The sequence below is a fragment of the Symphalangus syndactylus genome, chromosome 19 (genome assembly GCF_028878055.3).
Source record: "Symphalangus syndactylus isolate Jambi chromosome 19, NHGRI_mSymSyn1-v2.1_pri, whole genome shotgun sequence".
Classification (NCBI taxonomy): domain Eukaryota; kingdom Metazoa; phylum Chordata; class Mammalia; order Primates; family Hylobatidae; genus Symphalangus; species Symphalangus syndactylus.
In genome coordinates this window covers 21,996,537-22,016,143 of record NC_072434.2, presented here as the reverse complement: position 1 = coordinate 22,016,143, position 19,607 = coordinate 21,996,537, and the positions used below count along the sequence as shown (strand labels likewise).

At 53.1% G+C, this 19,607-nt stretch overlaps 1 protein-coding gene and 1 long non-coding RNA gene across 10 annotated transcripts in view; one reads left to right on the top strand and one right to left on the bottom strand.

Annotated features, from left to right (window-relative positions):
* Positions 1–11,817, bottom strand: part of KIF21B (kinesin family member 21B) — a 54,757-nt gene extending 42,940 nt beyond the window's left edge. For 4 of the 8 annotated variants that reach the window (XM_055233847.2, XM_055233850.2, XM_055233849.2 and 1 more), the window contains exon 1: positions 11,446–11,817. In XM_055233847.2, the coding sequence (XP_055089822.1) occupies positions 11,446–11,486 (41 nt within the window). In that variant the 5' untranslated portion in view covers positions 11,487–11,817. The remainder of the gene's footprint in view (positions 1–11,445) is intronic. The other 4 variants (XM_055233848.2, XM_063613695.1, XM_055233846.2 and 1 more) reach the window with 1 other exon arrangement.
* A 145-nt stretch (positions 11,818–11,962) lies between these two features.
* LOC129458579 (uncharacterized) lies at positions 11,963–18,618 on the top strand. Of its 2 annotated transcripts, none has more exons than XR_010114719.1 (2): positions 11,963–12,153; positions 13,501–18,618. It is a non-coding gene; the product is annotated as an uncharacterized lncRNA (long non-coding RNA). The 2 variants fall into 2 exon arrangements; XR_010114718.1 differs by having other exon boundaries at positions 11,963–12,162; positions 13,501–17,953.
* Positions 18,619–19,607: the final 989 nt, after the last annotated feature.

Sequence of the window (19,607 nt, the reverse complement as noted above, 5' to 3'; positions counted from 1 at the left end):
ACCAGACTGCGTTGCCAGGGTGCAGGTGAGCAAGCCTGAGCAGTGTCACCCAGAGAAACTGACACTGGCTGGGAGACAGGGGGGCATGGACCCTGGCTGAGTCACCAATTCCCAAAGCAACTTACCTGGAAGAGGGAGAGAGTATCGGACTGACTGAATGAACAAATGGAAATGGAAGCAAAGGAAAGCTAAGATGTCGGGGATGCTCTCCACGTGCTAGCGCTGGGTCAGGCACCTCCACAGGTTACCTTGTTTAAGTGATGCTATGACCTAGGGATTTAAATCCCCATTCTTCAGCAAGAAAGGTTGAGGCTTGAAGTGGTTAAGCCACACACACAGTAAATACAGTGAAGTTGGGCATCAACTTCTGATCTGGCCGACTGAATGCCCTTCCATTCCTCAAGCTGCTTTCTGTCAGAAAACTCTATGCATGTATGTATGTATGTATGTTTTGGAGACAAGGTCTCACCTTGTTGCCCCAGGGTGGAATCCAGTGGCGCAGTCATGGCTCAATGCAGCCTCAGCCTCCTGGATTCAGGTGATCCTCCCACCTCAGCCTCCCAAGTAGCTGGGACAACAGGCATGCACCACCATGCCCATCTAGTTTTTGTATTTTTTTGTAGAGACAACGTTTTGCCATGTTGCCCAGGCCTGTCTCGAACTCCTGAGCTCAAGCGATTCTCCCAACTCAGCCTCCCGAAGTGGGATTATAGGTGTGAGCTACCATGCCCAGCTGAAAACTCTTAATCCTAAAATCGCTAAATAAACTTTATCCCACACCACCTCCATCAGAGCCACTCTCTAGAAGGAGTCCCGCATGTCTGTTCACATATGCTCAGGGATGGGCATCAGGCTTGCCCCGCCTTTGAGGGCTCACAGTTTGGCGGTGGCAGACACTGTCTCAGTCATCCTGGGCTCACTCTTTACCACACCCTGCCTAGTGGCAAATTCAAACCGACGCCCCATAGGTAGGAGACAAGAGGGCTGGGAGACAAGAGACCAGGGTCCTTGCCAAGCCTCTGCCCTGGCTCTCTTGGGTTTATGAGCCACTGCTTCCTTCTAGGTTATCTAGAAGGTCTGTTCCTGCTTTCAACTTTCTAAGAACTCCATCGCCCATCCCTCCAGCAGCCTCTTCTCCCAGCCCCACCCTTGGTGAGGTCACCTCTGTGGGCTGTCCTCAAAGTGACAGTGGCCTACTTGGCCCCAGATAAGCAGAAGGAAGAAGCAGTGTGGCAAGGATGGGCACCATCTAACAGTCCTTTTCCTCCCTGGGGGCATGGGACGGGGGTCAAGGATCTCTAAGGTCTTCCTTTTTAAAACGTTTTTGCAGAGACAGGGTCTCACTATGTTGCCCAGGTTTGTCTCAAACTCCTGGGCTTAAGTGATCCTCCTGCCTTGGCCTTACAAAGTGCTGGGATTACAGGCATGAGCCACTGCATGTGGCCTCTAGGGTGTTCCAACTAAAATACAGGCCCTAGAGGCTGTGGACCAGAGCCAGGACTAGGGTGAGGCATTCACCCTCAGTACAGAATTTAAGGAGGCAAGGAAAAACCTCAGTAATCAAGATAAATTACAACTTAGTGCAATATTTTAAGAATCAAATGAGCAAATTGTGGCCCACGGGCCCGCTGCCTGTTTCTGTGAGTAAAGTTTTGTGGTCCAAACATCTAGTGTCATTTCTGCCCAGGGTACCTGGAGGGCATCTCACTCCAGGCCCCACCCTTCCAATCTTCCTTCCATCCCTTCTCAAGGTTCTGCCAGGAGGGAGGGCCGGTTGGACAGCCCCTCAGAAAGGCCCCCGGAATCTCCCAGAACAGAGCCGGGCCTATTTGCCACTTGGCAACCCGGAGGCTGAGCGGCGGGTAAAGCGGGCGGAGAGCGAGGAGAAAGGGCCCCGAGCTTTTCAGAGTCAGGATCTGGCACAGGCAGTGAAGTTGCTGAGCTTCCTCTGTTCACAATTGAGCAGGAGCGGGTGTGATGTGGGAAGCCGTCCTCCAGCCCCGGAGAAATGCGCACGCAGAGGCCAGGGACAGGCGGGCAGCTGGGGAGCCCCCATCCTCCCAGGCTGACCCCCACCCCCTGCCCCTGACCCACTGGGTGCCTGCGGTGGCAGCGGGACAAAGGCTGCGAGCCTGGAGCACAGAGCTGCAGGAAGAGCTGAGCTCAGCGGATCCTCGGCTCTTAGGGGAGCCAGGAGGACGGGGCGGAAGGGGAGGACAGAGGACACAGGGAGGAGGCAGCCCAGGGGTATGCTGAGAGACTGCCAAGGAGAGAAAACTGCAAAGGGTACCGACTGGGCACATCCAGGCACGTGCCGGGAGCCCCGCACCCTATCCCGCGGCTTAGGAGGGGGAGGATGGCCCTAGCCGGGCCTCATCTCCAACCTTGTCCTTAATGACATCACACAAAGCCCACCAGTCAGCCCTCCCAGGAGCTCTGCCCAGTGACCTTGGACTCCTAGGGCTTGGCTCAGCTTCTTAGGTGAAGTCAGTCCCACCCCATCAGCTGGCTTAGGGTCCCTCCCTTGGTTCCTAACTAAGCTGCCTCCAAATCTTTGCACTGAGGTCCCCATTGGTGCAGTCCCAGGCTCTTTCCACTTGAAGGGTCTGGTCTGTCTTCTCACTGATGAGAGGTCACAGGCTATGGTATTAAAACAGCTAACCAGAATCCAAGAATTTCTTACAACTATGGTGCATGATCTGTGATTCCTGATGCCTTTTCCTTGCTAGTAATGGTAACACCATCACACTTGGCTTACTAAACTTCCTTAATTAGTCACCACCAACACATTTATAGAGCCAAGACTGCCTCTCATAGACACTATCTAGGGTGATTTGCACATGTTAGGTCATTACATCATATCATTTAGTTCTTTTTTTTTTTTTTTTTTTGAGACGGAGTCTCACTCTGTCGCCCAGGCTGGAGTGCAGTGGCGCAATCTCGGTTCACTGCAAGCTCTGCCTCCCGGGTTCACGCCATTCTCCTGCCTCAGCCTCTCCGAGTAGCTGGGACTACAGGCGCCCACCACCATGCCCGGCTAATTTTTTTTGTATTTTTAGTAGAGACGGGGTTTCACTGTGGTCTCGATCTCCTGACCTCATGATCCGCCCGCCTCGGCCTCCCAAAGTGCTGGGATTACAAGTGTGAGCCACCGCGCCCAGCCTATATCATTTAGTTCTAAGGTGGGTGTTTTTGCCCTTAATTTACAAATGAAAGCTCAGAGAGAAACTGATAACTCGGCTCAAGGTCACATAGCTAATATGCAAAAAGGTTTTCACCTTTATTAGCCATCAGCCCTGAAGATTCAATCCAGGGGAAATCTGGGGAGAACTGGCATGCTCGCAGCTGCCCACTTGTGTGTAATTTGCACTTCAGGGACTTTTAGGCTGGCAGACACCCTCTTCCCTACCTCAAAGGCTTTGAGAAGAACCAGAGAGCTGGACTAGAATCACCTTTCAGATGGCCAAAATGTTAGTCCCTTCAGAAAAAGCCCCAGGAGGGCTAAAAGGATATCTGCTCTTTTCTCCTATAAGACCCCTGATGCTTTTCTGGAATCTTGAAAAGGAGCTCCTAGAAGCTAGTGAGACAGCCTAGGGAGGGACTGCAAAGTCAGCAAGCCTAAGGGGAAAAGCAATGTCTGTCCTGATTCCATGATCTCTGCTTGTGCCCAGCCTCCAATTGGCACGCCTGGCTCAGACTGGGCAGCGGGGCAGAGCAGAGCCAAGCTGCTGTGTCCTCTGTGGCGGATGAGTGAGTGTATGGAGGGGGCACAGAGAGAAGCCCGGTGATGGCTAGTCTGCTTGGCACACGGGTCACTTAGCCATGTGGTGACTTACCAGGCACCAGCTCTTCCTCATCAGTGAGAGGGCAAGATCAAAAGGGAACTCAGCTGTAGCAGGAGGGATTTAGATAAGCTAGCAAAAAGAACTTCCTGCCTGCAAAGATGATTAAGCCTGGGAGAGGAGAGGCTGGAGGGGTCTGTGGAGTCTTCTTCCTCAGAAATCATTCGTCATTGATATCCCTCTTGCCTTGTTCTACGTGTTCTTCACCACCTAGGACTTGTCTGATGAGGACACATACCTAGTACTTTTTGAGAGCCTATGTGCCAAGCTCCTTTATGTACACAAACACATGTAATGTGTTAAGACAACCCTGTGAAGCCGGGGATATGTGCCCCATGTTACTAAGGCTCAGCAGGTGAAATTTAACAAGCTCAAAGTCACGCAATTTGTAATGGTGGAGATGAAATTCAAACCAAACCTGCCTGTGCCCAATCCTGAAGCATTCACCAAGCAGCTCTGCACCAGGGTGGGAAAGAGTTTGGCTTGGAGAAAAACAATCCCTTCAGAGAATCTTCTGGACTGATCCTACCGACAGCTGCCAGCAGTGCCACAAGCTGTCTGCTGGGAAAGCGTTTTCCCTGTTTCATGCTTAAGAAAGCTGAAGCCTGGAGCAGGGAGAAGTACGGAGTCGGGAACCCAGGAGGCTGCTTCCCTGTCAGAGGAAGGTGGCTTTCCTCTGTGGCAGAAAGAGGACGTCTACACCCCCACTTTAATGAGCCTCCTCTCCTCCTCCCCATGGCAGCCTGCCAGCTCTGGGGAAGGCGGCTGGAAGCAAAATCCCTGCTCTCAGGGGAGTCTGGCTCCCAGACACCCGGGGGCTTTTAGCTGACTTAGCCCAGACAAAGCATCTTCCCATAGAGGCCAGTTTTCTATAAAACAGGGTGGCAAGATCCAATTTGGGGTGCATGCCCTTTTAGTTGCAGGGGTAAGGTGTGGAGAGAGCCCAGTACTATTGGGGGCAGTGCCATCAGAGCTCTGCGACAGCCAGAGGGTCTTGTTGCCCTTCCGTTTGTCCCTCTCCTGGCCTCTCAGACCCTTCCCCAGGCCAGCCATCCTGAGACTGCCCTCAGGACTCTGAACCCCTAAACAAGAAGGCTTTGTATTGTGGGGCCAAAGGGCATGGGTTTAGGAGGCCTTGGCTGGCATGGTGCAAGCAGTCTGTCAACCCTCTTTGCCTGATTTCTGCCCCCAGTCACATTCCTGTTCTGGGTGTGATACTCCAGGAAAACCTACAGGAGGCCTTGGGCTGTCAGCTTGGGATGCTTGGGGTTCAGGACTCCGACCCCACCCCCTCCTCTTGAGTGTCCTTGACCTTACTCTTTCAGTTCTTCCTAGGGTCTTGGCCACTGGCTTCTGAGTAATGCCAAGGGTCAGGCAGGCTAACAGGGCAGGGGGCGCCTATCATGAAGCACCTTGAGAGTCCTGTTGTCTATGGCCCTCCAGGGTATCAGGATCTCAGCCGTGCGGAGGAATCAGGCCAGCAAGGAGACTGGGGTGAAATGTCAGGGAGCAGGGATGTGCAGGAGGAGCTGAGAGAAGGGGCCAGTCCCTGTCCTGAGTTGGCTATATCCCCAGCCTGCCACTGGCCCCACAAGCCTGGCTGTGAGCAGGAGCCAGGAACTTCCTGGGCCAGGGTCGGACTCCTCCATCTCTGGGGCCTGGGAAGAGGGTAAACCCAGCCCAGGGAAGCACTGCTCAGCTGTGCTGCAGCGCCACTCTCCCAGTCCCACCCCCAACTCGGGGCATCTGGCAGGAGTTTCCCATGACCTCCCCAGAGACAGGAGACGCTGCAGAGTCAGGCTTCACCCAGAGCCCAGAGCTGTGACGGCGTCGGCATCTGCATCTGGTGGGGAACAGCCAGTGGGGACTGGGCCCTAGGGATGCTCCCCTGCTGAGGAATGCAGAGCAACAGAAGGCTGGCTGTGGAGGGCAGCGAGCCTCTCCCCACCACACCGGCCCAGGCCCCCTGCCCACACTGCATGCAGGACAGCTCTCCTGGGTGCACCTTAAGTCAGCCTCAGGTGGGACCAGCCCAGCCTTCATAAAGGACAGGGGGCTTCACCTCAGGAAGGCAGAGGGATAGACACTCCAGCATTTGGGGATGGGATGGCAGCATGACCTCCTTTCCACACCCCAGAGCAGCGGGAGGTAAAAGAAAAAGTCCTCCAGAAACAGGGAACTGCAGCCACCACTGCTGCCGCCTGCCCTGTAGCTTCACATAGGGATCAAGGGGTGGATCTCTGGGGCCAAGGAAGAGCCATTCCAGTCCAGCTTCCCTCATGGCAGGGGAGCAACCTCTGACCCCACCCAGCCCAGGGCCCTCTCAGTGCCCCTCCAGCTGTTCTAAGAGGGAGGGGCACAGAAGACATTGCTTTCCTCCTCAATGTTCTTGATACTTTCTAGAGGGTAAAATGAAAGGCTACGAGACCCAGCACACATGGGGTTCCGCCCTTTGGTGTGTGTGAGGTGGGGTCCAGCAAAAGACTTGGCTGCCCCCAGAATATCTTTCCTGAGAGAGTGCCAAGGTGGAATTCAGGCAGGAAGACACATGCCGGGGATGGCTGCAGAGATCTAAGAAAGGGAGAATGTGGTGCGAGAAGCTCCCCAAACACAAACGATGACAGCACGGATTTAGGAGCTAGGACCATGGTAGTGCCAGGCAGCCCCAAGCTGCTAAGCAATCCCATACAGGAGAATCTGGACAGCCTCAGCCCTGCCACACATCTGCACAGCACCATGTGCCTTCCCATTTTCACTTTCCCACATTCACGTTCACGGCCACTGTGTGTAGTAAAGCATTTGAAGAAACTGAGGCATAGAGACTTCAAGAACACAGCTAATTAGCACCTCAATTAGGAGGCAGCTTAGAGTTGCATGAAGAGCATGTGTTCACAACTGAGAATACCCTGGGTTCAAATCCAGCCTCCTCCATTTACCACCTGTGTTTGCGCATCTATACGAAGGGAATAACATCAGTCACCTAGCCAGTTGAATGGGATGTTGTAGGCACAGAGTAAGTGTTCAATACATTATAGTGCTTAGCCACCTCCTGGTTCATACTCCTCTCCATCACACTGTGCATTCTGCTCTAAATTAATGTATTAATCAAAGGATTGGAGGTGAATTCAATTTACTAAATAGTTCACTAAAGCTTAAACTACAGAGACATCTCTTAGGTACACTTACATTAGGGCCTATTTTATTTTATTTTATTTTTGAGAAGGAGTCTTGCTTAGTCACCCAGGCTGGAGTGCAGTGGCGCGATCTCGGCTCACTGCAACCTCCGCCTCCCAGGTTCAAGTGATTCTCCTGTCTCAGCCTCCTGAGTAGCTGGGACTACAGGTGTGCGCCATGTCCGTCTAATTTTTGTATTTTTAGTAGAGACGGGGTTTCACCATATTGGTCAGGCTGGTCTTGAACTCCTGACCTTGTGATCCACCTGCCTCGGCCTCCCAAAGTGCTGGGATTACAGTCATGAGCCACTGCGCCTGGCCTAGGGCCTATTTTTTTTTTTTTTTTAAAAACCATTTTATTTATATTCAATTCCTCAGGAATCTACTCTGCATTTTGTTCCCTCCAAAGATTTTATGCCTGTCTTCCTCCGAGCCACTGCTCTTCACAAATGAACAAACCAGAACACAGCAGCTGTTCCCATTTTCCAGTGGGTAAAACTGAGGCCCACAAAGACAAACAGGGAAGGTGCCCCACGACGCAGCCAGTGGATGAACTGCATCAGCTCCTGCCCTGCCCTTTGCCTCCAGGGTTGCAAAAATAAGCATGCCAGGCACATATCACCTCTGCCACCTCCCTGGCCCGGGCCTGGGCCCCGCCCCACCTCCACTTGGAGGTTTTCAAAAGCTGAGATCCAATCAGGCAGGCAGGCTGGGTGGTGGAGGGGGAGGTTTCCGGGGCCTGTGGTTACTACACCCCACTTCCTTATGATGACATAAACCCTATTTCTGCAGCAAGAGGCCACCACCAAGATTCTCAGGTCTCCACACAGCCCACATGAGGCCCTGTATGGGCCTCAGTTTCCGAGAGCTGTAAACTGGACACAGGTGGCATTGACTGGCACTGACTGGCTTTGGGACTCGGAAGGCACCCCAAATACCCATTCCCCTACAGTTTCTTCTGTCTTCTTCAGTCTTTCTCTCCTAAGCCACCACTGCTCTTGGTTCAAAATTCAGATAGTCATTGACCAAGATTTCAGAGTAGCCTAGAACTAGGGAAATAACTGCAGCTAGAGAACCCGAATGGGAGAGGGCTGCGGTGCAATCTAACATTGTCCCGTGGGTCCCTTGGATCCCCCCCAAACCCCTACCTATTCCCTACTTAACCCTGTAGTCTCAACGGATGGTGGGCCGGCCAAGCACGGCCAAGCAGACTAAAGGAAGGAAGCTTAGGGAAGCCAGGCAGAGATAAGAGGGGAGGGGGCTAGGCAACACTGAGGTCTCCCCTCATGGTGGGGGCTCAGAGCTGGGGACTTGAAAGGGTCTTAAACAAACTTGCCATGTGACTTAGCTTCCTTCCCCAATTTCAACTTTGCCAACTTGCATTTCTTAACAGCTACCCCTTTCTCCCCCCATTTGTCAGGCCTATATCTCTGCAGCCTGGGGCAGGTCACAGCTCTGCCCCACCTCTCTCTAGCCTTGCTACACACCTCCTCCCCCAGGTAACGGCCAGTTCTAGTCCAGCCCAGGAAGCTGAGAATCTTTACAGCACAAGGGGATTAATGGATAAAGGGATCACAGGGCAGGCTGGAGAGGCCGGCCTGGGAATCCCTTGGTGCAAAGCCGACTAGCCTGGGTTCAGGGACAGATGGGCCAGATTCCATCCAGCTGGGGAGGCCACAAGGTGGGGCTTTTGGGGTCTGCTCACCCCTGGACCTTCTTCCCTTACCCTGAGCCCCAGGTCCTGAAAGTTTCCTCCTCCGGCTCTCCAGGAGCCCAGGCCTTCACTGAAGCATTTCATAGCCAGCCAGCTTCTATCTCTTCATCCCAAACAGATTGCAGGGCCAAGAGCCTTGGGCCTGGCACTTCTCACCTAGTCTAACAGCCCTGGGGCCTCTCTCCTCTACACACACACACACACACACACACACCAGACCACACCTGTCTCATTCCTGGCCTTCCTTGTCTGAAGAGCTGGACTCCAGGCTCACTACAAATTATTCTCATGGAAATTCAGAAAGCACTTCAGTTGGATACAAGAAAGGACTTCCAGAAAGTCAGAAAGACAGCTGAACCTGGCAGGAGGTAGTGAGCCCTGGGGCTGGACTAGGCCCTGGACAAGCCTTGCCCTTCCCATAAATGGTCTAATGTAGTGCAGCCCACCACCCAGTCTTTCAGGTGAGAGAAGTGATTTCTGGGGGTGCTGCGGGGGAGGACGGGTAGAAGAGGATCTAAAAACAAGGCAAACTCCCCCTACAGCCCATCACTGGCACCATCTGCTCTCCTTCCCAGCCCAGCCCAGCCCCAGCTCAGTCCTAAGCTCTCTGATTAGAAACTGGGTTCTATCCAGGCATTGTCTGCCTTCCACGGCCGACTGCCCATTGAGGTCTGGCGTGTGCCGGGGCTGGGTGCTCATGCTGGGGTGGGAGGGGAGGAGTGGGCAGGGCCCTCACCTTCCCGGAGACCCTGAAAGCCCGGCTTCTGATGTTCAAATGCCCCACCCCCAATCCAGATCAGCAACTGAAAGGCAAGGCGTGGGGGCACCGGGACCCCACTTAGGGCAATCTGACTGGGAACCAGAGATGACACACATCGTCCTGAACTGGATGCAGAGGGCAGGCATGATCCCTTCTCTGCAGAAAGGGTCCCGGGAAGCTTCTAGAGGTGGCAGTGGGAAGAGAACATCAGCTTCTCCTCACTGTGCCAATCCCATGAGGCTCCCCGGGTGGGAGACCCACATCTTTGCAGCCCCAGTCCAGCCTGGAGACCTGAACAGAGGTAGGGGGCCTTTGTTTATCTCTCTCCAGCAAGATGGAATCTAAAGGAAAGCCCCCTGTAGAAAGGGCACCCCCAAGCCCCTTCCTTCCCAGCCCTCATTCACAATGGGTGGGGGCCAGAGCTTCATTTCCCTTTTATGGTGTTCTCGGACTCTCCCAATCTGCTGCAGATGCCATATTTACATTTCTCACTCCCACCCCCCAGCCGTGCACCCCTCCCTCAACCTCCACAAGATCCTGCTGCAAAGTCAGCCCCAGCAGCAGCCTGGCCCCGCCCCAGTCAGCCCACCAGGCACCTGCAGGGCTCCTCTTTGTCTCTCTGGCTGCTCAGGGCCAGGAAAGCTGTGCTCAAGTAATTCTTGAGTACTGCCTAAGGTGCATGGGTGGGGGTGCCTCAATCTCCTTCCCTCCACCCGAGCACTGATCAGTGTCAGCTCCTCTTTGGGCTGCAGAGGGCTGGCCAGGTGGCCGTGGCAAGGGGCATCTGCCCTGGGTCAGGAAGAGGAAAGCTTTTTCATTGCCATCTCTGACTCTGTCTAGGAGCAACCTCCTAGGACCCCTGGAATCTGGGTCACATATGACCCAAGGGATCTAGAGACCTGAGAGACCTACCCTAGACCTGGACAATCCCCCGCCTCCTCCATCATACAGGGCTGGGGCAGAGATAGATGTTCTTTCCACATCCCTACCTTGGTGAGCAGCCCCAGATTGGCACTCTGCCGCCAAGACAACCCTCTCAAAGAGAAAAACCCAAAGCAAAAACTAGGAGAAGTGGTGAGGTGTAAAGCGTCTCCACCCAGCACAAAGAACACAGATGGCTCAATTTCACAGCATTTCCTGCTCCTGCACCTTTGTGTACCCCTCCCAATAGAACCCACCCAGCCATGTCCTCTCCCTGTCTCATTTCTGCCGGCTCAAGTCCTGGAGCTGTTGAGAATGGAACCCCAGATAAGTCTAGGCAACCTTCCCCTGCTCAATTTTATCTGAGTGCCTGAGGATGGGGCATCTGCATCACACCCTCCTGCCCTCTCAGAGAGAAGCACCTCAGATACACCTCTTCCTCCCTTCCTAGGCCCATCTCCTCTTGGGACAGGACTGGTAGGATTCTCCCCCAAAGCCATTGACTTCCCACAGAATGCCAAGGCATCATCCCAGCTTTTCCGTTGGTCCCCGCACCCGATCTTTGTCTGCAGATCTGGCTCCCAGGGTGGGTGTGCTGCCTTTGCTAGCTGGACCAAGAGCACGTAACTAGCTGACTCGCGTGGATGAGGGGAAATTTCCCTCTCTGGTATCCCTGTATGAGACAGCAGCCTCGTGGGGAGGCGAAGAGGAAACGCACAGACGCTCTGGCCTGGGCCAGAGCTGGGTGTGAAATACCGGATTTCCTTGTTTATTCGATTTTCTGATCATTAATGGCTCCCAAGAGGGGTCCCAAATTACCACCCAAACAAAGCCACCTTCCAGTAGTCCGCGGGGTCGCCGCTCCCCTGCGGCAGCCTGGCCAGCGCGCGGCGCCCTCCATCCCGTCCCACGCCGGCCCCTCCTCCGGGAGTGCAGGCTCCAGCCCAAGCGGTGCTCGCGCCCCCCGCCCAAAGCCCACGCGAGACAAAGCCCGAGGCTTCTCCGCGCGCCCCCTTCCCCGCCCCGGGTCCCTACCTGACGGCCACCTTGACGCAGCAGTCCCCCTGGCCGGCCATGGCCCTCTGGCGCTAGGGTCTGGGCGTGGATCAGAGGCGGGGGTCTGGGGGCCAATGCCCGAGGCAGCGGCTGCGGCTGCGGGAGGCGGGGGCGCGGGCGCGGCTGGCGGAGGCTGCGGCGGCGGCGGCTGGAGGTGACATGCTAGCAGGCGGCAGGCCGAGGGGCTCACCCGCGGCCGGCCCCCCGGGGCTGGGCCCGCGCGCCTCCTCGCGCCATCGGGCGGCGGCGCGGAGCTAGCTGACAGCCGGCGGCGCGACCCGCCGCTCCCTACGGCGCGGCACACGCGCACACACCTCCCACCCGGCCGCCACCTCCCGCCGCAGCGCGAACAAAGGGGGCGGGGGCCGATCCGGCCCCGAGCCCGCCCCGAGCCCACGCCGGGCCCCGCCCCGCCCAGGAGACGCCAATCGAAAGCCCTAATGAGCAGTGGGGGCGGGACTCGCGCCTTTAAAGGGACCTCTTGGCTCGCGGCCACGGGGTGGCTGGGGGTAGGGGGCGGGATTGAAGGGTGGGGGCAGGGGTGGAGGTGGGGGCGCTGGACGCAGACCACGTCTGCTCGGCTCCTGGAGTAGCAGAACCTCGGCTTCAATGGGACCCACATTTCATAAATGAAGAAACTGAGATTCAAAGAGGGGAACTACCGAAGGTCACAGAGGGAGTTCGTGGGTAAGCATGGTAAGAACCCTGGTCTCCCGGGGATCCCACAGCGATTGACGGTTTATAGTTCAAAAGAGCCAGGAAAGCTTCCCTTCTGCATTTACTACAGTAAATTCACCAACCCTTCTCGAAGGGAGTTCTTGCTAGCCCCTGACTAAAATTCCCCCCACCTCCACCCTGCAGCATTTTAAAGCTCTTGTTTTAGTTGATTCCTGGCCAGGCTCCTAGCCCAAGACTAGCCCCTCCCTACTGCTAAACGACTGTCCCATTGACCTTTATGACCCACAGATGACTCCACTGGCCTGGCTCACACTCTGCTTGTTGTGGCTGTGGGGCCAGAGGGTCAGTGTGGGAGGCCTGAGCTGCCCTGGGGGAAAGGAGGGAACAAAGGGGGCCCTCAGTTCCGAGCACCTGGGTAGAGAGGCTGGGCGGTGAAGTGGGTGGGGAAGGGAAGAAGGAGGGCAGCTGCCTGTAGGAATGGGTATAAAGGACAAGGAGGACCATGGAGACTTTAACGCTGGGCCTGGATGGAAGAGGAGACCAGTGCTGCAAAGTCACAATTCCCTTCCCAGTCCACCTCCCTGCCTCTGAGCCCAGACGCCTCTTCCCTGCCCCCTGCCTCCCAACATTGGGGCCATTCACAGGGCCCCTCACCAGCTGCCCTCACTTCACCCAGCTCCCTCCCCTGGAAAAGGCCCAAGAGGAGGACCCAGCTGCAGCCCCAGATGTGGATGGGGATCTCTGGGGGAGGGGAGGAAGGGGAGTCTGACTCCAGGCCTCTTACATCACCCTCAGATGATGAAACCATGTCAGAGATTTTGGCAAGGGTGTGGACTGGGGTTTGAGGATGCATCTGTTGGTACCATCTTCCTCCCCTTCCCTCCTCCACTCACACCCCCCTCCCCGCCAATAACTGCTTCATGCAGTAGCTCAGATCCCTGTTTGGCTTGACCTATTAAGGTCAAATCAAAACCAAAGATAATTTCAAGGGCAAATTTCAAGGGCCAATCAACACATCCTTTTCATCCCCATGGCAAACAGGAGGAACACCACCAGCAATGCCCCCAGGATGGGGGCTGCAGAAGAGGTCTTGGTGGGATCCTGGACCTTTTATTAGCATTTGAATCTAGAGGAAGCTCTCCCTGGGGCCAGGGGATCACCTCTCCTGGACCAGGAGGCTAGCAGAATGTTGCAGTCATATCCTGCAACATTCCTCCCCATCTTCCAACCAAAATAAGTCGTGGGGAGGAGACTAACACATATGGACCACCTACACAAGGTATTTTATGCACATATTCTCATTTTTTCCCTGTAACCTTGTGAGCTAGGCTTTTTTATTCTTTTTAAATTTTGCAGATGGGGAAACTGAGCCTCACATGTATGAATTCCAGCATATAAGCAACAGACTCTGGATTTGGACTTGTATATCTCATTCTAGACTTCCCAGATGACCACCAAGGCGGAAGGGATGGTGATGCCCAGGCAGAAGGGAGCTAGGCCGGCCCAGGCTTTTCCTCTAGGCACAGCAGACTCCAGGTTCAGCCTTCCCGGATGGTAATGTTGCATTCTGAAGAGCTACTTTCCCGCCAACTCATCTCTGGACTTCTCTGGGGCCCAACTCTGGTTTCCTGCCTGCAGGAGGTCCCCTCTGACTTCCGACAGTAGATGACCCTTCTGACTCACAGTTCTACTGCTGGGAAATGCCTCCAGAGCTGCTGCCCACCCCCTCTGCATCCCTCCAGGTCACTGGGTGTCGAGTCAGGAGAAGCAGGGATACACATGGGCAGGAAACTCAGGCCTCCTAAATGTCAGAGCCTCAGGACTTCGGCTACTCAGAAGTAGCTCCCTCCTGGGCCACCAGGGAGCAGCAGGGCAGCCAGCATCCAGACATCCCCCCTGGGCTCTGCTGCTCAGAGGCTAGACAGAGAACCAAGGTGGGAAAGAGGTTTAAACCACAGCGTGGGGGAGATTTAGGTTAGATGGGTCAGAGGAAGTTTAGGACAAGCCTTGCCCTTTTCAGTCTCTGTCCAGCTTCAGCACAGCCACTGCTTCCTCTCTTTGGTTTTTTCCCATCCCCCTCTCTCCCACCACCTCTATCCCCTTCCAGCTTTTCTTTCCTTCCCTCCTTCCCAAACCCCAAAGTTTCTCAGGATTAGCTGCCCATGTGCCTATCTCTCCCACCCCCATGCTTTCCTCACTGTCTGACAGAAACAGGCAAACACACGCACATGCACACAACCATGAGCTGGCCCTGAGAGTTCTCTGATTGGACTGGGGTTGGAGCCCCAGCTCTTGTCCTGAGCTGAGGCCCTTCCCCCAGGTATCTTGGGTCTTCCATCATTTCTCTTGACAGCAACTGTGGGCGTCTGGGCAGATGGGAACCTGGGGGAGGTGTGGGGAGCCCTCTCTGAGGCAGGAAGCTCCCACGCTACTGTAGTTAAAATACTCTGGCAGCAACTTGGGGCAGCCATCTGGGATGCCCAGATCTCCCAGGACACCCAGCTCTCAACAACAACCCTATAGGAACAAATAAAAAACCTAAGAGATACTTATAGGCCCTGGAAATGTCTCCCAAAAGTGGCCTGAACTTGAGCCCTGTTTCCTTTTATCTTCTTCAGGTTAGCACTGGGCATTGGCATTTGCAAAAACTCTCTAAGCATTAAGCAAAAGTTGTAGGAGTGGAAGATACAGCGTTCTGGACCTCCAGTCCTAATACCCAGCCACACCCCAGCAGCTATGCATGGTTCCATGGGAGAACAGGCGTAGCCCATCCTGCTGGCATATAGTCCAGCAATATCTTCCAATGCCCACCTGGAGACTGAGCCCAGTTCTGCCCAGCAACAGGAGCTCAGAGCTCCAGAGAGCCTCTCCTGGGGTGCAGACTCAGGAGATCTTAGCTCAGGAGCAGACTTAGCCTGACTTCCTCTTTTATAGGAGGAGACAGACTTAGTTACAGAGGAAACCAGAGTTGTTATAAATAGCAAGGAAGGGAGAAAACTGCTATGGATTACAAACACGCCATCAATCTTAAAACAAACTATTTTTAGTTTCAAATAATAACGAGAGTCTAATTAATGCTCTGTATAACTTCAAATGTGGGATCTTTATCTACCTTTCTACTTTGTGATGCTTTCTAATACAGTATTAGGGCCAAAGGCAGGAAGAGAGGTGGGCAATTCTCAATGTCACCAAATCCTAGATATGGAAAGAACCTGAGAAATTTAGTTCAGCCCTTTCATTTTCAGTGAAGAAACTCAGGCCCAGAGAGGTAAAAGGACTTGTCCAAAGTTGCATAGTAAGGTAGGGACTGAGCAGTGACTAAAAGCCTAGTCCCTGTACTCCAGAAGCAGGGCAGTTTCCACAGCAGCACAACAGAACCTAAAGGCTAAACATCTGTGGTTGGGCTGTTGGTGAGTTGATAGCCTGGATAAAAGTCAGGTCTAGGCCAGGTGTGGAGGCTCACGCCTGTAATCCCAGCACTTTGGGAGGCTGAGGCAGGTGAATCACTTGAGGCCAGGAGTTCGAGACCAACCTGGCCAACATGGCAAACTCTCATCTCTACTAAAAAATACAAAAATTAGCCAGATGTGACGGCACATGCCTGTAATCCCAGCTACTCAGGAGGCTGAGGCACGAGAATCGGTTGAACCCAGGAGGTGGAGATTTCAGTGAGCCGAGATCACACCACTGCACTTCAACCTGGGGGACAAAGCAAGACTCTGTCTCAAAAAAAAAAAAAAGTTCTGAATGAAATAGCAAAAGACAGCCCAGAAGCTGAAGTGTGGTCTTGTGAGTTACAGAGTTTTGGGTTCACATCCCAGCTCTGCAACTGACTAGCTATGTAACCCTGGGCTGCTGTGTAACTACTCCAAGCATCAGCTCCCACATCTCAAAATGAGGATAATCACACTCACTTCATTACAGGACTATTATGAGGTTTAAATGAGGTAACGTGGGTCAAGCATCCAGCACAGTGCTCAGCAAAAAATAGATGTTAATTTCCTTCACATTTCCCTTGGATTCTCTACCCTTTCTTCAATGGATTCCTATCCTCTAACTGGACAGAAGGGCAGATTTGTCATAAAGCAGTCACGTGAGGGATAAGAAGTCTCAGATGAGTGTGAATGAGGCTGGGGGTGGGGGGTAGTTTATGGCAATGAAGTTTGTGTGGCACAAGTGGTCAGTGTCACATCCAGAGGGTGTGAGAAGACAGATTTGCGGAAAATTATCCATCCTCTGCTAACCACTCAGTGACGGGCCTCGGGGTCCAGGGTCAGTGTTTTCAGGGGAGGAGGGAGGCTGGGCATGCTGGGTCCTCATTGTACACAAATACCCCGGGCCTCAACCTCACCCGTGTGCCACACTGTGCCAAGGGTGTTACATAACATTTCTCTTTTAATCCTCACAACAATCTATGAGGCAAATACTGTTCTCGTCCCCATTTTGCAGAAGAGGAAATGAGCTCAAAGGTCACTTGGCTAGTGTAGTAGTCATTAGTGCTGTCTCCAAATATTTCCGGCTCTCTGCCTTCTGGCACAAGGTAGGACTGCATGTTCTCACTCTTTGATGCTAGCTGTGGACATGTGACCAACTTTAACCAATAAAACGTGGCGGAACTGATGTGCGTCAGCTCTAGTGGAAGCATTAAGACTCTGGCACCCTCACACCTATGTTGTTCATAGACTGTAAATGAGAAATAAACTTTTATTGTTAAACCACTGAACTTACAAGTTGTGTGTTGCCATGGCAAGCCTGGCCTACCCTGACACAGTTAGGAAGGGGCAGAGCCAGAGTTCGGAGGCCTGGTCTGTAAAGCTGCCAGATGGTGTAAGTACCTTCCAGAGATCGACCTGCTTGCCTAAAACACACAGAAGCCCCCTTTTGGGCTTCTTAGAGCCCTGTGGGGCAGGGGAGAAAGGTAGGCAGCCTCCCTACCCTTATCTCTTTCCCACCTGGTTTGACTGTGATTTTGCGGGGTTTCCAGGTTGCTGAGCCCGGGGGACTGACTAAATGAGTGTGGTTTTGTATGAACCCTTAGGGGCTCATAGTCTTCTGGTTGGCTGTGCTGAGTTACTTATCAGGACTCTCCAGGAGACACTCTGAAAAGTAATTGGAAAATTCCGACTTCCTCTCTGCCCATCACCCAACTAGGAAATAGTTGGGTATCAGGACACGCCTGCATTCACTGCCAAATCAAAGATCGACCCTATCAAGTCACTCTTTGCTTTGGGACTCAGTAACTACTCTGTGAAATGGAGCCACTTCAAAGGGTTAGGGTAACTGCTCGGAGATTCTAGAGGAAGCCCATTCCAGATTGTATAGATCTTCTCAGAGGTGCCTGCAAAATAAGAACAGCTACTATTTCTGAACATTGTGCTGGGCGTTGCACTAAATGCTTCAGATCCATACAGTCATGGAATGTTCACACAACCCATGGAGGTAGGAACATAAAGAAAACCAGGACACCAAGAGGTGCACAAGGTCACACTGCAAGTGGTGGGCAGGATTCAAACTCAAGCATGCTGCCTGTCAGTTTCGTCCTCTGCTGAATTACAGGGAGGGAAAAGGATGAATCTTGTCTTGGCAGCTGCTGAGCTGCCAAGAAAGTGAGCACAGCCCCCTAAGGAATTATGAGCTTCACTTGTCTTCATAAAGACTTGCCCATGAAGGACCCCAGCAGCTTTGTCATAGGCCCAAACTGGAAACACAACAAATGTCCATCAACATGGGGAATGGATTAAGAATCTGTGGTATATCGTATGGTGGGATACTATTTACCAATAAAAAGGAATGAACTATTGATACATGATACAATATGGATGAATCCCCAAATTAATTATGCTCAGTGAAAGAAGCCAGACCAAAAAGCACATGCTGTACAATTCCGCTGATATACAAATTCTAAAAAATGTAAACTATAGTGTCAGAAAGCAGATCATTGGTTGCCTGGCAAGGGGAGGGAACTGGGAGGGGTAGGAGGGCATAAGGGTATGAGGAACGTTTTGAGGTGGTGGGTATATTTATTCGTTTTTGTTTTTGTTTTTTTTTGAGACAAGGTCTTGCTCTGTCACCCAGGCTGGAGTACAGTGGTGCGATCATGGCTCACTGCAGCCTCGAACTCCTCGGGCTCAAGGGATCCTCCCATCTCGGCCTCCTGAGTAGCTGGGACCACAGGTGTGCACCACACCATCATGCCTGACCCATTTTTGTATGTTTGTAGACAGTTTCACCATGTTGCCCAGGCTGGTGTCGAACTCCTTGGCTCAAGCAATCTGTCAGCCTCAGCCTCCCAAAGTGCTAGGATTACAGGCGTGAGCCACTGTGCCCAGCATATTTATTGTCTTGATGGTGATGATGCTTCCATGGGTGTATGCTAATACATTTGTCAGGCTAATCAAATTACACACTTTGAATATGTGCAGATTGTTATACACTAATTATATTAAATACCTCAATAAAGCTGTTGAAAAGTAACTTGTCGCAACTTCTTTGTTCAGAGGTGCAGAGTGGTTGGTGACTTCTCCTGGGCCATGAGGACAGTCAGTTAAAGTCCTGGCTACCTCTCCCTGAGACCACATGGCCTATGGCTTCATGGAAGGTCCCACCTCCCAAGAAGGGGCTAGTGGCAGGGAAGTTGAGAAACAGAGAGACAGAAAGGTGGCATAAAACTGAAGAGGGGGACACTGGAGAGGAGCTGGCAAGAGGCCAGGCTGGGGATGTCAGAGAAGAGGAAAACAGAGATGAAGCCACAGGCCTGGGGACAAGGGAAGATGAGAGACAGGAGATGGAACCCCTTCCCAGACCTGGTGATGAGGAGGAGGCTCTGAGCAGTCCTAGCCAGGCCCCAGAGAAGCCATTCCCTTCCTCTCACAGATGCCACCCGTGTACGCCCCTGCCCCCGATGAAGTTAACAAATCACCACCACCACCCTGCCCTGGCCTGGCTGCTGTTGACGTTCAGTCCCCAGGATGCATCATTTTCTTGGATTTTAATAGATAATTGCCTCAGCCAGACCCTGCAGAGCAAATTGCCAGCAAATGTTCATTTAACACTTTAAAAATCGAGGGGAAGAGGAGAGGGCTTGGAGGCAGCACGTGGGGAGAGGTCAACCTCTAAAGTGCCAGCTCTCCAGAAATGCAGCCGGACTGAGAGTTTTAAGGGATGGTAGTGAATGCCAGCACTCCAGGCAGTGTGTGTGCTGAATCTCATAGGACGGTTTTAGGAGCACTTCAAAGGCCTTTTTGACCGAGGTAGTCACGTTGGCCTGAGGTGAAACAACTCTTGAAAAGTTAGTCTGTGTCCTCCCTTCAACCCTTGTATTTCCTGACACTTGTATCAATAGACAGAGGAGACTCTTTGCCTTAAGGAGAATTTGGGAATGAGGATCTACTGAGGATGCGGAGAAGTAGGAAATGGCCCTTTTTTCTCTTTAACTTCTAAACTCGGAGGATCCAAACAGCAGG